Source organism: Aspergillus karnatakaensis (assembly GCF_047715665.1).
Source record: "Aspergillus karnatakaensis strain CBS 102800 unplaced genomic scaffold BJY04scaffold_3, whole genome shotgun sequence".
Taxonomy (NCBI): Eukaryota; Fungi; Ascomycota; class Eurotiomycetes; order Eurotiales; family Aspergillaceae; genus Aspergillus; species Aspergillus karnatakaensis.
Window position 1 is genome coordinate 402,247 of NW_027395715.1, and position 19,161 is coordinate 421,407.

Here is a 19,161-nt window from a genome sequence, read left to right on the forward strand (position 1 = left end):
ACACATCCGCTGTGTCCCTCCAGGCGCCCAGCCAAAGTAGCCCTGACGACCAAGTGTTTCAACAGCATCCTTGTGACATTTTCAGTCTTCCTTATATGTGTCTCGTACAGTAGCTAGTTATCTACATAATCTGTTCATTAAAGTGCACCACGCGCTTCTAAAATGTTATTTCATTGAAAGAGATCTTTTTCTCATCCGCCAACACAGTACAGCATAAGTATAGGAACAGATTCATCCATCAAGAGGCTCACAAATAAGAGGATAACAAGCAGGTATGTCAATATGATCGTGGAATAAGTAATAGGGTGAATGGCTATTCAATATAGTAGAAAGGAGACTTAGTATTCTATTCATGCAGCGGTGGCCTTAAGCCCTTTCAGCGAACCCAGGCTCAGAGCCAGGCCTTGAGAACGGCTTCTTATCCGGACAAAGCCAGTAACTGGTCCATCGTCTCCTTCCTTCTCGATACTCAAGTTTGCCAGAGCATCCTCGCCTATAAAAAAGATAATTAGCATAGATTCCACCAGAAACAGGTCTTGAAATGTCAAAAAAAAAAGTGTGAGCTTACCAAAGACACTTCGGGCATAGAGATTAGCACTGAGGAACCGGCAATCGCCTGTGAGCGACGCCTCAGGAGTGAGGCAAGCCATGTTGGTGCTCTCCATGAGTTGCTTGAGGAATTCACGGAGCGTCTTAGCCTTGGAGTTGATGTTGACCTTGTTCTCCCACTCAAATTCTGTCCACATCGTACGAAACTGGGTCTCGGTACAGTGGGCGGGTTGTATGTAATCCATAATGTCAGCGTGGATATCGTTCAGGATGACAACATGGGTTTCCGTTGAGCTAGCACCATCGTAAACAATGTTTCCGAAGATGACACCTGTATCTGTTGACGACACCTTGACTGTAGCCTGCACATTCAAGAAGTCACGAGGACCGAGGTTGTGAGTACTTGGCCGTTCCACGACCTTCAAGTCTCCCAGTGTAGCAAATTCGACGGACAAGTTCTGCAGCGTCTCCACGGTCTGGTTGACTAGCAGAACATCTAGGACAATATCGAACTGATGTACTGTGACGTAGGCCTCCGCGTAGACAGCGTCCGAGAAACCAGTGAGCTGTACGACGCGGCTGAGCTTCGACGACACGGTTTCCACAGTGGAGTCACCTCCTGTGGCTTTGGCCAGATCGAGCTCAATCTCCTCTGCACCTTCAACACCCGACTTCTTGGTGAACTGCCGAATAGGAATGGCATCGTCAATCTGAACGGCGCTTTTGGCCTTCTCCACGGCTTCCTTGGCGGCTCGCTTCTTGTCCTCTACCTGAACCATAGCACGGAAAGCCTTGCGGGTGTCTTCCAGGAAGGTGGCTTCTAGCTCCTTTCGCTCGGAGAATTCGGCCAGAGATCGGACACAGGTCATGATACGGTCAACGGAATCTTCATCGATTGGTGCAGTGACAAATGGCGATTGACCCACGCGGATAATGGAGATCATAATCAGCATCGCTTCAGCGCGCAAAGCATTGGTCCTAGCTGAATCTTGAGAAACCTCGGAATGTCGCATAACCAATTTGGTCAATGTGGAAGAGAGAACCGTGGACAAGTAGTAATCGCCATCCAAGATTAGCTGACGAAGGGGAGGCTTCTGGGCGGCCTTGACGGCTTGTAGACGGGCAGCAGCCGCGGACTGGCTGGTGAGGGCACTTTCTGTGGCGTATGTACCGTCTGCCAGCACTTTCGGCGCTGAGAATTTGCCGTGGCCATTGATCTGATCTTTGGGTATAGACTCTTCAGGAACTTCATCGAGAAGTCGTTGTTCCGAAGCCAGAATAGGAATTTCTCCGAGACTGGCCCTGATTTTCTTCCAGGCTTCACGGATATCCCTCTCCTCGAGCGAATATTCACCAACAACCCATAGGACGCCACGGTAGACTTTCCCTGCGCGGACTTCGCTCAAAGTTGAGACCAAGCGATCAACTATAGAGGCGCGAAGTTTGGGGAATTTCTCAACCACTTCCTTGACAAACGAGATTACATCGATTGCGGAGTTGTTGTTGAAGTCGGCAATAAAGTCCATTAACAGGTCGACAACGCTAGCGGCGATCTCGGAAAATTTGATGGCGCAGTTGTGAATTGACTGAATTAGGAGTTGACGGTATTCGCTGTTCTGCATGCTGTTAGCGAGAAATCGAGCCAAGGCAAGCTAACATAGTGTCCGCCTACCTTCTCATATTGTTCATCTACAGTCTTTGCAAGCTCTTTCTTCAGGAGCATCACGATTTCCTCCACGTTCTTGCTGGAGACCATCTCCAGAGCAATGCCGAGAGCTTTCCGTCGTACATCGATGTCAGGGCTAGAAAGGACCCGGAGGATTTCCATTGTGAGGTCGTCAAGTACACCCTCATTGCGAATTCGTAATTGGTCCACTCGGTCTAAGACAATAAGCTTAACGTTGTTGTCGGCCTCCTTAATACTGAGCTCAATCAATTTTCCTGCGGCGGCTTTCACGGCGACGGGATTGCTTGTAAGTGCTGTGAGGGATGTGGCAGCTTCGTATACCACAGTGCTCGTGGAGGCGTCAAGGAGGTCGAAAATCAAGCGTAGGTATCTCGCCTACACTTGTTAGAAGATCCAAATTGCCAAGCGTCGTAGCAACTCACCTTGTTCTGTGTGTTTTGAACAGCATCTTTCCTGATGAATTCAAGCTCGGCCAGTTGAAGCAACTCGTCGGTATTCGGGATGCTGTCGAATGTAGAGGCCAGGTATTCCAATGCCTTCTGGTGGCTAATGGACATAAGAGCTGCAAACGCATTGCGCTTGCAAGTGCCGTCAGACTCGGTTTCGAGAAATGCTTGAATGAGTTCCGGTGCATCTGGGATGAGAGACTCCGAATGTTGGAAGATAGAGGCGACCGCCCACACGGCACTCTTCCTCACGTATGCGTGTCGGTGATCCAGACATGAGCGCGCGGACGAAAGAAGGGGTTCGATGAGCTCGGGCTCTCGGAGCTTGCAAAGGAACCGTAAGGTATTGCCTCGGATGTATTCGTTGGGGTGCTGAAGGTCGTTACGAATGCCATTGCTAGATAGAACATGACCAATTAGAACAATGGGCAAGAAGAAGACCATAACAAGTCAGCCTTACCACACCAAGATCATTTCTTGCTTGAGCTTTCCGCTCGAGTCGTGCTTCGGGCAGATCTCATAGTAAAAGTAAAGTAATTTCTTGAGAGGCTTGCTCTTCGATGGCATAACAAAGCGGATAATATGCATTAGCAACTGAGGCATAGGATCCCCATTGAGCATGATCGTAATAATGTTCCTCATTGTTTCCAGCTTTGTCTCATCGGTACCCTTTTCCAACTGCTGCTTCAACTCCTGTTGCGAAGGCTGATCAGCAGCATTGTCCAAATGGACTAAGCTGTATGCATTTTCGAGAAACGACGCCATGGTGTGCGGTATTCAACGAACGGCCGTCTCGGAGAAGGATAAGGAGGAGGAGGAGGGCCTGGAGCGGGCAGTCAGTACGGAGTACCAGGTGTTGTTTTGGGGCCCATCAGGGAGAGGGCTGAGAGGACGAGGGATGTAAACGTACCAGGAATGGACTCCCCAAAGAAAGCGCAGGAGGTAGGACAAAAGAGGCTTCAAGCAATTCAACTCCACACGCTCACATGGAAGTCATCAGCGCGCAAGTTGTCAATCCGGAGGCTTCACCAATTATGATGTTCAACCTGGCCATTTGCGCGGGCCCGCAAGCTGTCCGGAGTGTGTGGATGACTAAGCTCCGCCTGGGCCACCGCCATGGGTTATCTAGGCGGGACCTTGATCTCCCTCGCCGCATGATCCTTACTACCACAACATCTCCCGAAAATGTCAGGTCAAAACGAACAGTTTTACCTCCGCTACTAGTAAGGCGATCTGTGTTGAGCCCAGGTTTCCTCCGCTGCTGACGGTTCCGCAGCTCAGGTCACTCTGGGCGGTTTGGACATGAGTTTCTAGGTAAGTCTCGGCAGTTGAAACCTACATAAGATTGCGCTTGCTAACCCAGGTAGAATTCGATTTCCGCACCCTCGGCGATGGTCGCAGTGCTGCCGTTCGATACGCGAACAATTCCAACTACCGCAATGACTCCCTCATCCGTAAAGAGAGTGAGTCCCGAGTTGACAATACACGCTGAACGAGTATCGCTAATTGGTGGAACACATAGTGTGCGTGAGCTCGGCGTTAATTCAGGAAATCAAGCGCATCATCAAGAGCAGTGAAATCCTGAAGTACGTACAATGCTCGCGACTCTGGTACTATTCGTCTAACACTGCGCTAGGGAGGACGATTCGAAGTGGCCTCAGAAGAACAAGGATGGACGCCAGGAGCTGGAAATCCGGCTAGGGAATGAGCATATCTCTTTTGAGGTACGTTTACGTTGTCTTCGAAAGAACTTGTTGTTGACTGTGACAGACCGCGAAAATCGGTTCTCTTGTGGATGTAACAGAGTCAGCAGACCCAGAAGGTCTAAGGGTGTTCTACTACCTGGTACAGGATCTGAAGGCGCTGATCTTCTCCTTGATATCTCTTCACTTCAAGGTACGTCGCTTGCGGGAGTGGACTATTGAGGTATGGATACTAACAGTGCCGTCTCGTATAGATCAAGCCCATATGAATAACATATTGAAGACGCAAAACTGCTCTTTGTGTGTCTGCACGAAATGATGGTGTCAAACAGGGCAGCCCGGTGACGCATGCGATCAAGGGCAGTGTAGCAGAAAAATTAAAATCAGTAGCACAGCATCTAATGAATGGTTTATGGGACGGGACTACTCTAATCTATATTTAACTCACGTATGATGATTAAAATAAGGTGATATAGCTGGAGATTGCGGTAGTAGTCTTTAGGACTCGCCTCTCCCCCGCAGCTCGCATGACCAGAGCCGGAGCGGCCAATCAGCCGCCTATCCCCTTTGGGTAGGGCGAGGTCTGCGCTCACTGCTCTGTCACTCCATCCACCATTTAAACCTTACTTAGACTTGGATTCTGCACAACTTGCGTCTACTGCGGCTAGTCATTCTCATATTATTCTTCTTCTCTCCCTCCTGATCCAGAACCCCTCACTCTCCTTCGTCTTCTCCAATCGCCGTCTTCTCTTCCGTTTTCGTTCTTGTTGTATGCATTGTCTGGCTGTTCACTCGCCTGCCCTCGTTCGCCACCCAACTTGCAACCCAGTGCGATCCGATGTCATTCCCTGTCCCTCCTTAATTCGTCTCAATGCCGACTCCGAGTGACAGCACGCCTCGCTTGAATGCCACCTCGGTTCCCCAGGATATTTCCAATCGCCCGACCTGCCCTCCTGAACCGGAGCGGCTGCCGACCTGGAGAGAGTCCCTGGAATCCGCCGCCCTGACCGAGAGTGACGCTACTTCTGACAATGCTCTTTCCTCGGGCGTCGTCTCGCCTCAACCTGTGTTGATGCAGACGGACGATGCGATCGATCGTGCGGATTCCGGCTCGCTGAAGGTGGAAATGGAAACCAGTGCTTCTCCAAGCAGTATGTCTAGATCGGACGATGAATCCACCTCGAGGACATTAAGTCCCGCTAGACGTCCGGCCAACTCCACCTCCACTGTGACCTCTACACCTTCAACAGCCTCACTTTTGAGCTACGAGTTTTCGAACATACGTGTATGTGAAACCTTACGGCTGGATTGACTTTGGGGCAAAACTAACGTCATCAGCTTCTTCCGAATTATACTTCGTCCTTCCTGCGACCGGGAAGTAAGTTCACAGGCACACAGCAGTCAGACCGCCAGGTCTATAATGTCGATGTGGAAATTAAGCATGTTGACATGGCCGAATCCTACCTTTGCGGTTATCTCCGCATTCAAGGTCCGCGAAGCCTTGATTCTCCCTCAAGTCTTACTCAACATGTCTAACTTTTCTCTCTTGCAGGCCTTACCGAGGACCATCCCACCTTGACGACCTTCTTTGAAGGAGAGATAATTGGCACAAAGCATACCTTCAAGACTAGGAATGAATCATGGGGTGCGTCAGAAAAGACCGACATGCACCACTGGGCTAGGTTTCCTGCATGGCGACCGTTGGCCAAACAGGCCAAGAGGCCTGATTTTACATACTGGGATTTTGCCGAACGCGACCATATCTTCATGCGCTGGAAGGAACACTTCCTTGTACCGGATCATCGTGTCCGGACCATATCCGGTGCTAGTTTCGAGGGTTTCTACTACATCTGTTTTAACCAAGTCGAGGGTACTGTGTCTGGCATTTACTTCCATGCGAAAAGCGAAAAGTGAGTTCCACACTCCAATCTCAATTGTCTTGTTACTGACTTCTTCAAGGTATCAGCAGTTGGATCTCCGCCATGTTGAAAATTATGGCTACACTCCTGCCATTGAATTTCGCTGATGACCTGCTTCGGACTAAAATGCGGCTCGACCCTCTTTTCGCTGTCGTTCCTCTTCATGAACCTCCTCATCTCGACCCCCTCAATTCTCATAGTATCGCCGACAGTCAGAACAACACGCCGTATATCTACTCCGCTATACTGTTCTTCGATCCATTCATGTTTCACGATGATCTCTTTACACTTGGCGTTCTATTGGTTGCAATGGTCTCTTGCTCATTTCCTTTGGTTGTTATGATCGGTTACTTTCTCTACTCTCCATTGTCATTATTCCCCCTTCTCTCCGGTTTCCTCATGGGCTATTGGTTTCACCAGCGACGTATGAACGATTGCTTCTTCTTATAGTCTCTTTCCTGCTCACGACCTTTCCTCTTGTGTTCGTTTATCTCTCTCGATATCGACGTCCATGCACGCATCTGATTCTCCTTTCCTATGACTTCAAGTTGCCACCTTGGTTTCATATAACTATTTACGTTACCTACTATCTACCTATCTATCCATGGGCTGCAGGCTACCCATCCAGGACAGACAGACAGACAGAACACACTCAAGCACAAGCTCAAGTTCACATCCGTTGCTACATGACCACAACACCTCTTAACACATTGCTACTTTCCCTCCCCTACCTTATTTTACATGATCTTGCCTCCCGGCAACAGAACTGATAAATCATCCGCGCCGCCTCAATTCGCGCTCAACTCGGAAATCACAATTCAGCTCCACCCAAAACCACGCCTAGAGCCCTGCCTCGATCCGCTATTCCACATCGCTAACTCTAATCAGCTTTAAAGTAAAAAAACGGTTCCCGCGTGGCGAACCGTGTGTTTCCTCGGGAGATGGTACCCACAACTTCAAGAGGGAGGGCTGGTGTCAAGATGACGATTGAGAATTCCAGGTATCACTAGCACCGATATCGGGTTGGAGTTTTTGGGTAGAGGTTCGTTAGGTGAGTTGGGTTTTACAATTGATATTGTTGGCATGTGAGTTTTCATCATTGTGGTTGGGGACAGATAGAGAGACTTTTTTCGATGAAAATAGAGATAGATTTAGTTCAGGGCGTACTATACTATATATTTTAGAATAAGATAATATGTGTATAGCCGTTGGTAGATTTGAGAAGGAAACGGGAAAGGAATTTGGGTTGGACAAGGTAGAAAAAGACAGATGAGGTGCAATGACATTGTTTGCTCAAGACAGTTGAGATAAAAAGGAACGCAAATGCTGGGTATGCTGTGCTGTAGTGAATCAACGCTCCAATGTAAGGCAAGACAGGGAAAGCAGAGGGGCAAGAGTAACAATACATGTTTGGCAATATGACAGAGAGGGACGGGGGAGAAGGGGGACAGAGAGGGTATCAAATGCGGTTCGTTTCAGGGAAGGAATGCTGGTTCTGATGGCGTGGCGTGAAGTCGGAGATCATGGGTGGTACAGTATAGTTGGGTCGTGAAGGCGTCGCGTCGCTATATCATGGAAGAGAAATTCGAGACTAGCATGGGAGGGAACAACGGTCAGTCAGGCGTTACATGTAAGTCGAGCCGTGCCGACTGCCCGAGTTCGAACTGCTTATACTCCCACTATGTCCACTATGTTCGCTGCTTGGGGTAGCAGTCTCCATAACCACTTGCTGACGGATCGAAACAATCCACTCGTGCTGCAGGAGTTCGGCGGCGGATGGCCTCTTCAACGGATCACACTCGAAGCAGCGACGAAGGAAGTCAATGCCCAGTTCACTAAGCTGGTCGCTAGATGGGAGCACTGGCTGGTTCCCTTGAGCGATGTTGTACATGATCGCCCATTCATTGTCGAGAGTCGACCAGGGGCGGCGGCCAGTAGCCATCTCCAAGATGACACAGCCGAGAGACCAAATGTCAACGGCACCCTGACGGTTGACGAGTTTGCTAGTGTCACCGCGGATGACTTCGGGAGACATGTACATGGGGGTTCCGGTCATGGTTTTCTGGTTCTTGCCGCGGTTGGGGTTCTCCTTGGGGACGATGCCGTCTTTGTAGCCCGCGTTGCCGAACGCGTCCATAGGCATGAGGGTTTTGCCGTGACGTGCGATGATCTTGGCGGCGCCAAAATCGACGTACTTGATGATACCGTTATGATCGAGTAGGATGTTTTCAGGCTTGATGTCTCGGTGCACGATTCCGGATTGGTGGAGGTATGCCAGTCCTTCCAGGAGTTGAAGGGCGTACACCATGATGACAGTCTCATCTTCGACACGACCATGTTCCAACAGACTAGCAAGAGAACCACCAGAGCAATATTCCATGAAGATATAGACCTTGTCACGATGGACTTCAATACCATGGTAGGACACAATGTTGGGATGATCCAGTACTTCAAGAACACCCATCTCATCGCGGATCTGCTGAGAAATCTTAGGAATAAGCTGGGGATCCTGTAGTCGAATCTCCTTGACAGCCATCAGGTAGTTGCTGTCCAAGTTGATCGCAGCGTAGACGGAACCAAAAGTACCACCTCCAATATACTGACCCTGCTGCCAACGCAGAGTCACGTTCGTAGCAGACGAGGACAAAACCGCAAGCGACTTATCGGCTTCGTCTGAGCCCTCCAGAACCCTTCCAAGAGCCTGACGTTTCGCATCTGCTTCAATCCTCACGTCCTCAATGTTGGCTAAGCGGGAGATACGCTGTTCACGCACAAGCTTCATTGCTTCTTCATCAGTCAAAATCCGACCCGCGCCAATCTTCCAGCGGCTCGCGCGCTCATCGGAGCGTTGTTTCTCGGCCTGCGCCGCGCGGGAAGATCGCGCACCCATGATATCGAAGTGTGATATCAGAAGTGACATACAGCCAGCCACCTTCTGTCGTAGCCGTGCAAAATGAGGGTCATCCATTGAAAGAAGATGTCTGCTAGACGTGATGGCCATGGCAAACTCAAGGGCGGCCACGGCCCATTTGAAGGTCTTTCGGTCAGCAGCATCACAATCATCACAGATGAAAGACACCCAGTCAAGGGCTAGATCGGCGAGCCTTGCACTATTCATTGCACGACGGTTCGGGTCGACGTTCGACGAACGCTTACCGAACTCTGTAGCGAAAGCATAGCACGATTGAATGAGCTCGGTATTCTCCACGCCCATCTCCTTGAGCTGGTTTCTGAGGATGGCGACACTGTCCATGATGGTCATGGATAGCTTGAACGAAATCTTCTTGATCCTATTGAGCTCGGCGTTAACACGGCTAAGGTTCGCACGCTGCTCAATAGCCATATCGAGCTGCATGCCTGTTAACTGAGCAAGTTCTAGCCTGGCATTGGATAGACGCTGCTGTGACCCCTCAACGATAAGACGGAGCTTTCCAAGTCGTAGGTCGGTCGGCTGTTCGACAATCTCAACCTGCATTTCTTTACCAGCCCACGATAACGGCTTCTCTGGACGAATGGCCAAGACGTATGGCGCATGACTGGGGTCCTTTCCAAACTCCTCCTCGCGGAAAGATGTTCCCAAAATGGCCGAAATCTCCTCCGGACGGTCCCATAGCGCACGATGCGCGAAGAGATAGACGCCTTTCTGACCAACAGACGCATTGGACTTGAGCAGGAAGTGATCGGAAACGAACAAGGCCTCGAAGAAGTCCCAAGATATGTCGGCCGGGAGGTTGTACTCTGACGCATTTTCGAACAGTTGGCGCAAGAAACGAGAGAATCGGTAAAGCTTTCGTTGACGGATTCGGGTCGAATCGAGAACACCCTTGAACCGTTTATCTAATTCAATCGCGTCCTCGTCCTCGCGAACGTGCAGTTCGCGCTCGAAATGAATGAGCAGACGATGAATAGCCCTCGCAGTCAACACACTAGATCAGGTTAGCATATATCAAAATAAACAGAAAAGGCCACCGTACCTAAACTGTTCAGCCACTTCAATATCTCCACTCTCCAACTGTCGGCCAATCGCATTGCAAAACTCCCATTCCTGTTCTAGGATTTCCGCCTCCTTGAAGGTGTTCTTATTCGCTTGCAACTTCCAGTTCAACAGCCGAAAGTAGTACCGCATAGCATCGAGCACGACACTATCGAAGTTCTCGTCGATGCACGGCGGGAGGTCCCAACCGGGCTCCGGTCGAGCGATGTCGAGGTACCGTTGCTTGATGTCAACCGCAGCTCTCATCAAAATCTGGAACTGCGTGATCATTTGATCAACAAGGATAGGAGACTGCTGAGCGGGATCCTTCATATTCTTAGCGTAGGAAAGTCGAACTCGAATAATCTCTTGAATAAGTCGTGAGGGGAAGTTGATGAGGATAAGAAGCTCTTCAATATAAGGAGGTAGATGCCGTTTAGCAAAAGAGTTGGCGTTTTCGATCAACGTACTCTTTGCTTTCTGGATCACCGAACTGATGCCATTTAGCATATTGTGCTCTCCTTGAAGCGTCTTGAGACCGTCCTCCTTCATGATGCGATCGAGGAAAGAGGTTTCATCAGAGAGCTCGCTCTTGGTCGTTCTCAGACCAGCTTTGCTAAAGTCGAGCTCGTCATTGCCAACCCACTTCTGCAGAATAGCAAGTTCCGTATTGATGAGGACCGTGGTATTGTGCCATGCGAAGACAGCATCGCGACTAGAGCAGTATTCCTCCGAGGCAACACGCGGATGAGCAGTTTCCAGCTCTTTATGCGTAGAGTACAGCGACTCGCATTTGCTGATCTGCTCGACAATATCCTCAACCTGTTTGATCGGAGTTTTGCCGATTTCCGTCTCACCCTTGATCTGGAACTTGATAATCTCCTCAATAATCGGAGCCAGATTTGTTCTCGCTTCCTCAATGAGTTTCCGCTGCAGAACCAAGCTTCGACCACACATCCTCGCCCTCACTCCAAGCCAGATCGCATTGTTCTGAGCCGCAGACCTATACGTCTCCGAGGAGCCAAGCAAACGCTGCTTCTCCTGCTTGACAACATCACCCTTCAACACAGACGCCAACATAGAATGCCACTCCAGCCGCTCCTGGTTCTTCGGGTTCTTGAGCTCCTCAAGCGTAGGCTGATTATCGTCCGCGATAAAGAGTTGGATATCCGGGTCGTAGGCATCATCTTCAAACGGGACTTCCGACGATGGGGACGGATCCTCGACATCAGAGTCCCCCGTGTTCAACCCCAATCCTTTGTTATCCTCGAAACGACTGTACCAACCCTGAGGGTCCTCACGGATACGTTGAACATATGCCTTCTCCTGCGCGCGATACTGGGCATTGGGATCCCGTCTCAGTGTCCGTTTCGTGGACGACGACCGCTGCCGATCGTCTTGGAAGCTGATATAAGGGGGAGGTCGGCGCTGGGGCGCGTATGTGCTTGAGGGCGTCCTGGCCGGGTGCGAAGGACGTTGCAATCGGGGATCGATGGGCGGCGTCCCCTCTAACCCCGGTGGTGAGGACATTTTCTCGAGAGCTGAAGCACCGACACTAGCACCGCGAGCACGGGTAGGAGTAACACTTGCCCAGGAGCTGAAAGCAGAGTGAGGTTGTGGAGGAGAGGAGGCGACGGCGGGAGTCTGGGGGTCGAAAGGTTCGGGGATGATGGGACCAGGCCGGACGACGTAAGGTGGCTGTAAAAGCTCGTCAGAGCCGGAGCTGTCGGAATCGGCATTCCCTATGTCGGGATGCTCCAGCATCTGATATTCGTGGACCGGCTGGGGGTCCATCGCGAATGGGGATGGATGGTGGTAAAAGTACGGAGTAAAGTTGGAGTTATCGGCCAGAGAGCGAGAAGCTCACTGGGTGGCAGATGTGGCGGTGCAGGTGTGGCGATAGCAATCTTTAATTTGCGGCAGACAAGAAAAAAAACCGGGAAAATAATATAGTCACATATTATAATACATTACTTAATTGAAGAGTTAAATGAGTCAATTGATACACAGACTGTTGTACGAATGTCACGTTGTCTACACATTTGCCATTGCCTCAGGATCTACTCGATAGCTACTCTTAGTTACTCCGTACTTTGGACTAGACGTTGAACGATCGCTTCGTGCCGATCATGATGGGGGTGACAGCTTGACAGTCAACAACTCCATCTTCAATCTTTTTACGGCGCCACTAGCTCATTAATCTCATACAACCATGCTCCGGGGTCGGAATCTTGACACTGAAGTCCTTCTCTAATCCAGATAGGCTTGGATGCTTGGCCATAACTAGTGCAAGTGGAACAGGTGAGAGGCTCTCTGGGGACATGGAGGCAGAGACATATTTCTCGTACGAATCTCGAGTTTTATTGGATATAAATTCCGTGCTCGCTTCATCAATGCGCCAGCGTAAATGCGACAGCGTCGTTTATGCCGAATCCCGGACTGCTTCTCCATGCGGAGTTGGTAGGTCCCAGGTATATATTCAGCTCTTCCCCCCCGGCCACACCCTCCTTTTTCTTCTTCTTTTCTCACCTCTCAACCGTGAACAAACCTAAAAAAGTAAAAAGTAAACCAGAAACGTAAAAAGTAATTACTTAAGAATAACATCTTTAACCAAAGACCAAAAAAAACAAAAAGCAAAAATGCTCCCATTCGTTCTAGCCCACACCCGAGTCACAACAACCACCCTCTTCAATTATCTCCGGCGATCTCAGCACGAGCATTCGGTACGAGCTGCACTCTTGGCACAAGAATCTGAAGAGTATGGAAACGACGCGGAGGTCGTGATTGCGGCGCTCCTGTATGATGTCGGCAGCGCCATCCCCGCCGCGGAGAAGGCCCCTTTGACTGGACCGGTTGAAGACGAGGACCACACGAACAGACAACACCATCGGGCGGTTGGGCAGAGGTATCTCCGGAAACTTGGCTTCAGTGAGCGAGTTTGTGCGCTGGTGGAGGGATTTGTTGATGCTACGGATGCGGGGTCTTGCGCGGGGTTGAGTGATACGGATGAGTCGTTGGAGTATCAGGTATGTTCTTTCTTTGTTCTCTTGTACTTTTAGCAGGATATGTTAGGTTGCTAATCATTGCCGGGAGGAGGGCTCACTCCGAAGCAGAACAAAGCCTTTCAAAACAAAGCCTGGCTGGACGCGAAGCTCGCTGTTAGACGGTGGAATGAACAAGCAAAGGCCACGAACACCGCGGTTCCAGTACTAGAATGCTTTGAGCAACTGGCATACGAGTGTCTCCTTGGTAAATTCGTCTTCATCTAAACCCAAAACTAAAACGGACACTGACCTGACCCTACCCCAAGAATCCCGCTCCAACTTCACCCTGCACTCAAGGGAGTACCGGCTCCCACAAACCCCAACAGTCGTACTCTGCATCGATGGCTTCGACCCCTCATATCTCACCTCAGGTCTCGAGCGTAACCTCCTCCCAACATTCAAGTCGATCATCGAGACAGGCTTCCACGCAACAGCCAAGAGCTGCATGCCGTCCTTCACAAACCCTAACAACGTCTCCATCATCACCGGCGCCCCACCATCCATCCACGGAATAGCAGGAAACTTCTTCCTAGACCGCGAGACTGGTCGAGAAACAATGATAACAGACGACACACTGCTCCGAGGAGACACCCTGCTCCAGAAACTGTCCGAGCGAGGCGTTCGTGTCGCCGCCATCACCGCAAAAGATAAGCTGCGGAAAATCCTTGCACACGGCCTGCAGCGCCCTGCAATTTGCTTCTCTGCAGAACGCGCAGCAGACTGTACCCTAGAAGAGAACGGCATCAAGAATGTAGAGAATTGGCTCGGTAGACGCGCCCCAAGCCAGTACTCCGCTGATCTGTCGTTTTTTGTTCTCGATGCAGGAGTCAAGCTGCTCCAAGAAGCGCGATCTGACTTTCTTTACCTGACACTTTCGGACTATATCCAGCATAAACATGAACCTGGAAGCAAGGAAGCTGATGAGTTCATGCAAGCGATCGATAACCAGCTAGGGCAGATAGTTAGTCGTGGGGTAACCGTCGCAGTAACAGGAGATCACGGAATGAGCGCCAAATCTACATTCGACAGACAGCCGAATGTGCTTTTCTTGGAAGACGTGTTGAATAAGAAATTTGGCGCTGGCTCGGCTCGTGTTATATGCCCGATTACCGATCCGTTTGTGCGGCACCATGGAGCACTGGGATCGTTTGTGCGTGTTTACCTCAGGGATCTTGCGCAGTTAGAGGCGATGCTCGCGGTTTGTCGGTCACTGCCGGAGGTGGAGATTGCTTTGAATAGAGAGGATGCGGCACGAAAGTATGAGATTCCTTTTGATAGAGAGGCTGATATTGTGGTTATCTCGACAGCACATACAGTCATTGGGAGTGGTAGAGCGAAGCATGACTTGTCTAAGGTGAGAGATCATCCGCTGCGCTCGCATGGAGGCCTCAGTGAGCAAAGTGTCCCTGTTCTGTTGAGACCGGCGAGGGTGCCTAGGAGTGCTGAGCACAGAAGCTGGAGGAACTACGATATCTTTGATCTGGCTTTGAACTGGTCTTCCTAGTTTTGGTATGTCATCCTGGATGCATTGCGATTGGATGAGCGGCTGTCAGGTTGTATTGGACTGGCCAGCCATTTGAGCCTAGCAAATTGAATAGAAAATCAGACTTGGGGAGTTCCAGAAATCAAAGGTCGACCGGCCCCGAATTCGAGTAAGGAGAATGACTGATCGTTCTGCACTCAATTCCGATTATGCTCCATAATGGCAATGAGTTCATCACCAAGGTCGACGAGGAACAGTATATCTCCGAGGTCGTGCATATCTTCCGCCATAACAACATTTGAGCGGACATTTCGTGAGCGCTTGCGGAGGGCTTCTGGAACCTAAGCTTATCCTGGCTGCTGGGGCCAAAGGAAGGCCCGCGATCGGTTCAATAACCATGCCAAGTTACTTTATCGTCGGTATCTCGCTGTTGGGTTGAGTCACTTGGGCAGAGATCATGACACACTTACATGAACTATCTGGGGCTCTTTGACTGAGTCGCAATACCTGACGTCTCGGCCAATGAGAGAAACAATGTTTATCTACTCCAAGAGCCCGAGCCATCCTGATGATCCTCCACACTCAAGTCCTTGAAGGATGAGCCTTTCAGGCTTCCACCCGGCGGAATGCCCAGAAAGGCCGTGCATGGTCTCGGCAATGACTGTAGATCAGCGATCCTGATGACTGCAGTTATCAAGAACTCAATCTGATAGTTATCATTCAGTCATCGTAAAGATCTTGGGAACTGGCGTTCGTGCACGGCTTGACAAGTGTGGAGACTGTCGCTGAGCTGGGCTTTTGCAGCCCTACCGGCTCCATGACGCCTCTCGGAACGTGGATGCAGGCTGGCTTCTCTAGTCGAGAGCTCCCATTGTACCAACAAGAACGTGGCGTTGGACTTCGGAGTCGATCGGAATGTGCGAATCATGACACAGACACAATTTGATACTACCATCGTCTGGTCCAAGAAACACTCATGCTGTCCCAAGAGAGATCAACATGCTCATCATGAGGTTTGAACTGCGAGCCTGAAAAGCAAGATCGCAAGAGCAGCCAACATGAGGAAGGATGTGCTCTTGGCAAGTGAAGCCAAGATCTTGTCTATCAAAGTCCAGAGCTTGACAACCCAGTAATGATTTGTGGGAGAAACGGGCATGATAAGGGACAGACACAGACGCTGATTGGTCCAAAGCAGTGTAGATAACGGAGCTGCTCTTGAGCCCAGCGGGGCGTTCATCTGGGCAGTGGGCACACCCACCACCTTGGTGCTCAAGCCTCACTGCTCACTTAGTACTGTCAGACATGTTTTCCGGAGCACGGATATCCTTCCTGCAGGTACTTCCTGCCCACGAGATGTCGAGTTGGAGATGCAGGTGTCAAGTTGGAGTATCTCCGTTCGGAGGGCAGTCGGAGACTCGGGGCCGAAAGTGACACCGGGATTCGGCATCCCCTTGCTGCAGCACAAAGTTGACATCGATGACAGATCAACTTTGACCCATGATCGTCGTGTTTCATTCCAATAGTGAACATCATTTCTAGAATTGCCTGCGCTCCAGATAGATTGAGGCACACAATGCAATGTTTCAATGAAGGCACAGCGCCACGGATGGTGCCGAGAGACAGGCTCAACACTGCTATCTCCAGCCAGTCCCGATGAACCGAGTACAGCCAATCAGCGGTGCTGTCAGTTCTACAACCAGTTAGCGCAAGGTACGTTTAATGTATGAACCGCCCTATCCTCGAGAGATTGCTATTATTTTCGTCGATCTGTCACCGAATCCGTAATCTCAGCTATCCATTGTCATTCTTATCGTCCTGGTCTGCTATACGGAACTAGCAGCTATACTCCTATCCAATCATCAGCGGTACTCTGCCTCCCATGGTTGACATCCAACACGCGTGAGATCAGGACATCCTCCGTGATAGGAGCTATGATCTCTCGTTGGATCAGAAGACAGCGTCCTGGATCGGACGACTCCAACATCTTCACTTCGTATACTGATATCACGGTGGGCTTGGCTCATCTGCGCCGCAGCCTGGAAGACGAAGCCCAGAAGCCCATCCCGCACGATGCGACCATGGGTGGAGCTCTGCCTAGAATTGCTCTCTGTCTATCTCTGCAGGGAGATGGGGCCGTTCTGAGAGCGATGGATCATGGCGTTGCTGACAATCTGACTGGTATCAGAACCACTTTCTGGCTGCCACACTATGCCACCCACTATTGTTATTTATCTTCTCCGGGCCCCCCCTTCATGCATATGCTTCTGCCCTTTCTTTTTTCCTCCTTTTACTTTTTTAAGACCGGCCGATCTGATATCTGGGGCTTGACTGGGGCTCTTGCGCGTCCCTCTCACATATATTAACCCTATCTACGCTCCGTCTCCCTGACTTCCAACTCACGGGGCCGGCCGATACCAGTAGGATCCTTAACTGTGATACCTTCTTTTCATTCCTTTGACGACGGTACCCGGTGACGACTTACTAAGTCCGATTAAATCTTCACAATGGCCGAATATCCTGTTCCTTACAATGGCACGGGTGCCAATGGCGGATCCTCTGCCGATGACGATCTCAATATCTGGTACAGCGTGAGTCTATCGTACAATGGCAGTACTTTGCTATGGCAGGGCTAATGATTATATCAGTCTGGTGATATTGCATGGATTATCACTTCAACAGCCCTTGTTCTCTTGATGATTCCCGGTGTCGGGTAAGAAGCCGAATCCCTCCCGTGCACCCCGTTGCCTGGACTGACTGTGTCCCTGAATAGGTTCTTCTATTCCGGTCTCGCTCGCCGCAAGTCCGCTCTCTCTCTGATCTGGCTATCGCTCATGTCCATCGGTGTGGTCTCATTTCAATGGTTTTTCTGGGGTTATTCCCTGGCCTTTTCCCACTCAGCCGGAAAATACATTGGAAACTTGGATAACTTTGGGTTCAAGGGTGTCCTGGCTCAACCCTCAATCGGTTCTAGCAAGGTGCCGGACTTGTTGTTTGCAGTGTTTCAAGGGATGTTCGCTTGTATTACGTGAGTTGTTCGAGCCCCTCCACAGCCAACTGAGTCTAATCGTATATTAGGGTTGCACTGGCCGTTGGTGCTGTTGCCGAGCGTGGTCGTATGCTCCCCTGCATGATTTTCGTCTTCATCTGGAGTACGATAATCTATGACCCTGTCGCCTGCTGGACCTGGAATGCTTCCGGATGGGTTTTCGAACTAGGTGGCCTCGACTTCGCTGGTGGCACCCCTGTCCACATTGTTTCCGGTACGACTGCTCTGGCCTACTCCCTCATGCTCGGAAAGCGTCGTGGACACGGAACACACGAACTCAACTACCGCCCTCACAACGTCACCCATGTTGTTATCGGTACCGTCTTTCTCTGGGTCGGCTGGTTCGGCTTCAATGCTGGTTCCGCCCTAAGCGCTAACCTGCGCGCCGTCATGGCTGCTGTCGTTACCAACCTCGCTGCGGCCGTCGGTGGTGTCACCTGGTGCTTGCTCGACTACCGCCTGGAGCGCAAATGGTCGACCGTTGGTTTCTGCTCCGGTGTTATCTCTGGTCTTGTTGCTATCACCCCCGGCTCTGGCTTTGTTCCTCCCTGGTCCGCCGTCGTCTTCGGTGTTGTCGGTGCCATCTCCTGCAACTACGCCACCAAGCTCAAGTACCTGATCAAGGTCGACGATGCTCTTGATATCTTTGCCGTCCACGGAATCGGTGGTGTCGTCGGTAACCTTCTCACCGGCCTTTTCGCTGCGTAAGTTCCCTAATAACAATCAGCCCGACTAAAACTAATTCATCCCCAGTGACTACATTGCCCACCTCGACGGCGTCACCGATATTGACGGCGGCTGGGTCAACCAGAACTATATCCAGCTCGGCTACCAGCTTGCCGACTCTGTCTCCGGCATGGCCTACTCGTTCTTCGGCAGCTGCCTGATCCTCTTCATCATCAACATGATCCCAGGTCTGAGCCTGCGTGCCTCTGAGGAGGACGAGATCCTCGGTATTGATGACGCCGAGATTGGCGAGTTCGCTGTATGTTTCCCCTACTCATCACCCCCTCAAAGCGAGAACCCTCACTAACCCTTTCACAGTACGACTACGTCGAACTCACCCGCGACGTCATCAACGGCAGCGCTGAGCATCTTGACGGCGCCTCCAAGCGCAGCGCCTCCCCTCCTCACGGCGCCGAGGGCACAACCGAGCTCAAGGCGTAAGCCAAAAACCTCCATATAAACACCGAAACAATGATGAGAGCACGAGTGCATGAGCAAACACCGATGCAGACCAACAATCCTTCTGCATCTGGCTGTCCCATGCCCACCCGGTGACGAACTGAGCGACCAATCAATCAGTCTCCA

At 50.8% G+C, this 19,161-nt stretch overlaps 6 protein-coding genes across 6 annotated transcripts; 4 read left to right on the top strand and 2 right to left on the bottom strand.

Moving 5' to 3' along the window:
* Positions 1-155: 155 nt before the first annotated feature.
* BJY04DRAFT_177894 (coatomer subunit beta) lies at positions 156-3,792 on the bottom strand. Its single transcript, XM_073709655.1, has 6 exons — positions 3,593-3,792; positions 3,143-3,505; positions 2,659-3,079; positions 2,222-2,611; positions 569-2,165; positions 156-493 (listed from the first exon to the last, which is right to left on the bottom strand). The coding sequence occupies exons 2-6, from the start codon at positions 3,445-3,447 to the stop codon at positions 351-353; spliced, it is 2,856 nt and encodes a 951-aa protein (XP_073576367.1). The 5' UTR covers positions 3,448-3,505; positions 3,593-3,792; the 3' UTR covers positions 156-350.
* On the top strand, positions 3,793-4,836 carry BJY04DRAFT_177895 (mago nashi family protein). Its single transcript, XM_073709656.1, has 7 exons — positions 3,793-3,905; positions 3,959-3,996; positions 4,050-4,145; positions 4,205-4,268; positions 4,319-4,406; positions 4,453-4,578; positions 4,640-4,836. The coding sequence occupies exons 1-7, from the start codon at positions 3,868-3,870 to the stop codon at positions 4,652-4,654; spliced, it is 465 nt and encodes a 154-aa protein (XP_073576368.1). The 5' UTR covers positions 3,793-3,867; the 3' UTR covers positions 4,655-4,836.
* Positions 4,837-4,912: 76 nt separating this feature from the next.
* Positions 4,913-6,948, top strand: BJY04DRAFT_74900 (GID4/VID24 family protein). Its single transcript, XM_073720995.1, has 4 exons — positions 4,913-5,670; positions 5,724-5,874; positions 5,938-6,295; positions 6,345-6,948. The coding sequence occupies exons 1-4, from the start codon at positions 5,257-5,259 to the stop codon at positions 6,409-6,411; spliced, it is 990 nt and encodes a 329-aa protein (XP_073576369.1). The 5' UTR covers positions 4,913-5,256; the 3' UTR covers positions 6,412-6,948.
* An 872-nt stretch (positions 6,949-7,820) lies between these two features.
* sskB (putative MAP kinase kinase kinase SskB) lies at positions 7,821-12,179 on the bottom strand. The gene is made up of 2 exons (XM_073720996.1): positions 10,279-12,179; positions 7,821-10,230 (listed from the first exon to the last, which is right to left on the bottom strand). The coding sequence occupies exons 1-2, from the start codon at positions 12,069-12,071 to the stop codon at positions 7,929-7,931; spliced, it is 4,095 nt and encodes a 1,364-aa protein (XP_073576370.1). The 5' UTR covers positions 12,072-12,179; the 3' UTR covers positions 7,821-7,928.
* Positions 12,180-12,916: 737 nt separating this feature from the next.
* Positions 12,917-14,825, top strand: BJY04DRAFT_204790 (alkaline-phosphatase-like protein; the record flags this gene model as incomplete). The annotated part of the gene is made up of 3 exons (XM_073713535.1): positions 12,917-13,303; positions 13,388-13,526; positions 13,588-14,825. The coding sequence occupies 3 exons, from the start codon at positions 12,917-12,919 to the stop codon at positions 14,823-14,825; spliced, it is 1,764 nt and encodes a 587-aa protein (XP_073576371.1).
* A 2,243-nt stretch (positions 14,826-17,068) lies between these two features.
* BJY04DRAFT_74944 (ammonium permease MEP2) lies at positions 17,069-19,153 on the top strand. Its single transcript, XM_073720997.1, has 6 exons — positions 17,069-17,392; positions 17,450-17,514; positions 17,575-17,829; positions 17,880-18,554; positions 18,604-18,835; positions 18,895-19,153. Exons 1-6 carry the CDS (start codon positions 17,309-17,311, stop codon positions 19,015-19,017), a joined length of 1,434 nt encoding a protein of 477 aa, XP_073576372.1. The 5' UTR covers positions 17,069-17,308; the 3' UTR covers positions 19,018-19,153.
* The last annotated feature ends 8 nt before the right edge of the window (positions 19,154-19,161 follow it).

What these genes read in the sequence shown, in the direction of transcription:
- BJY04DRAFT_177894 (XM_073709655.1), bottom strand. Translation starts at nt 3,447, where the DNA reads ATGGCGTCGTTTCTCGAAAATGCATACAGCTTAGTCCATTTGGACAAT. An exon ending in CAAGAAATGATCTTGGTGTG is followed by an intron (nt 3,080 to 3,142) that starts GTAAGGCTGACT and finishes TGTTCTATCTAG; the next exon opens with CAATGGCATTCGTAACGACC. An exon ending in TAGATGAACAATATGAGAAG is followed by an intron (nt 2,166 to 2,221) that starts GTAGGCGGACAC and finishes AACAGCATGCAG; the next exon opens with AACAGCGAATACCGTCAACT.
- BJY04DRAFT_177895 (XM_073709656.1), top strand. Translation starts at nt 3,868, where the DNA reads ATGTCAGGTCAAAACGAACAGTTTTACCTCCGCTACTA. An exon ending in CTCCCTCATCCGTAAAGAGA is followed by an intron (nt 4,146 to 4,204) that starts GTGAGTCCCGAG and finishes TGGAACACATAG; the next exon opens with TGTGCGTGAGCTCGGCGTTA. An exon ending in ATGAGCATATCTCTTTTGAG is followed by an intron (nt 4,407 to 4,452) that starts GTACGTTTACGT and finishes TGACTGTGACAG; the next exon opens with ACCGCGAAAATCGGTTCTCT.
- BJY04DRAFT_74900 (XM_073720995.1), top strand. Translation starts at nt 5,257, where the DNA reads ATGCCGACTCCGAGTGACAGCACGCCTCGCTTGAATGCCACCTCGGTT. An exon ending in ACGAGTTTTCGAACATACGT is followed by an intron (nt 5,671 to 5,723) that starts GTATGTGAAACC and finishes TAACGTCATCAG; the next exon opens with CTTCTTCCGAATTATACTTC. An exon ending in CGGTTATCTCCGCATTCAAG is followed by an intron (nt 5,875 to 5,937) that starts GTCCGCGAAGCC and finishes TCTCTCTTGCAG; the next exon opens with GCCTTACCGAGGACCATCCC.
- sskB (XM_073720996.1), bottom strand. Translation starts at nt 12,071, where the DNA reads ATGGACCCCCAGCCGGTCCACGAATATCAGATGCTGGAGCATCCCGAC. An exon ending in GAAGTGGCTGAACAGTTTAG is followed by an intron (nt 10,231 to 10,278) that starts GTACGGTGGCCT and finishes AACCTGATCTAG; the next exon opens with TGTGTTGACTGCGAGGGCTA.
- BJY04DRAFT_74944 (XM_073720997.1), top strand. Translation starts at nt 17,309, where the DNA reads ATGGCCGAATATCCTGTTCCTTACAATGGCACGGGTGCCAATGGCGGA. An exon ending in ATCTCAATATCTGGTACAGC is followed by an intron (nt 17,393 to 17,449) that starts GTGAGTCTATCG and finishes TGATTATATCAG; the next exon opens with TCTGGTGATATTGCATGGAT. An exon ending in TTGATGATTCCCGGTGTCGG is followed by an intron (nt 17,515 to 17,574) that starts GTAAGAAGCCGA and finishes GTCCCTGAATAG; the next exon opens with GTTCTTCTATTCCGGTCTCG.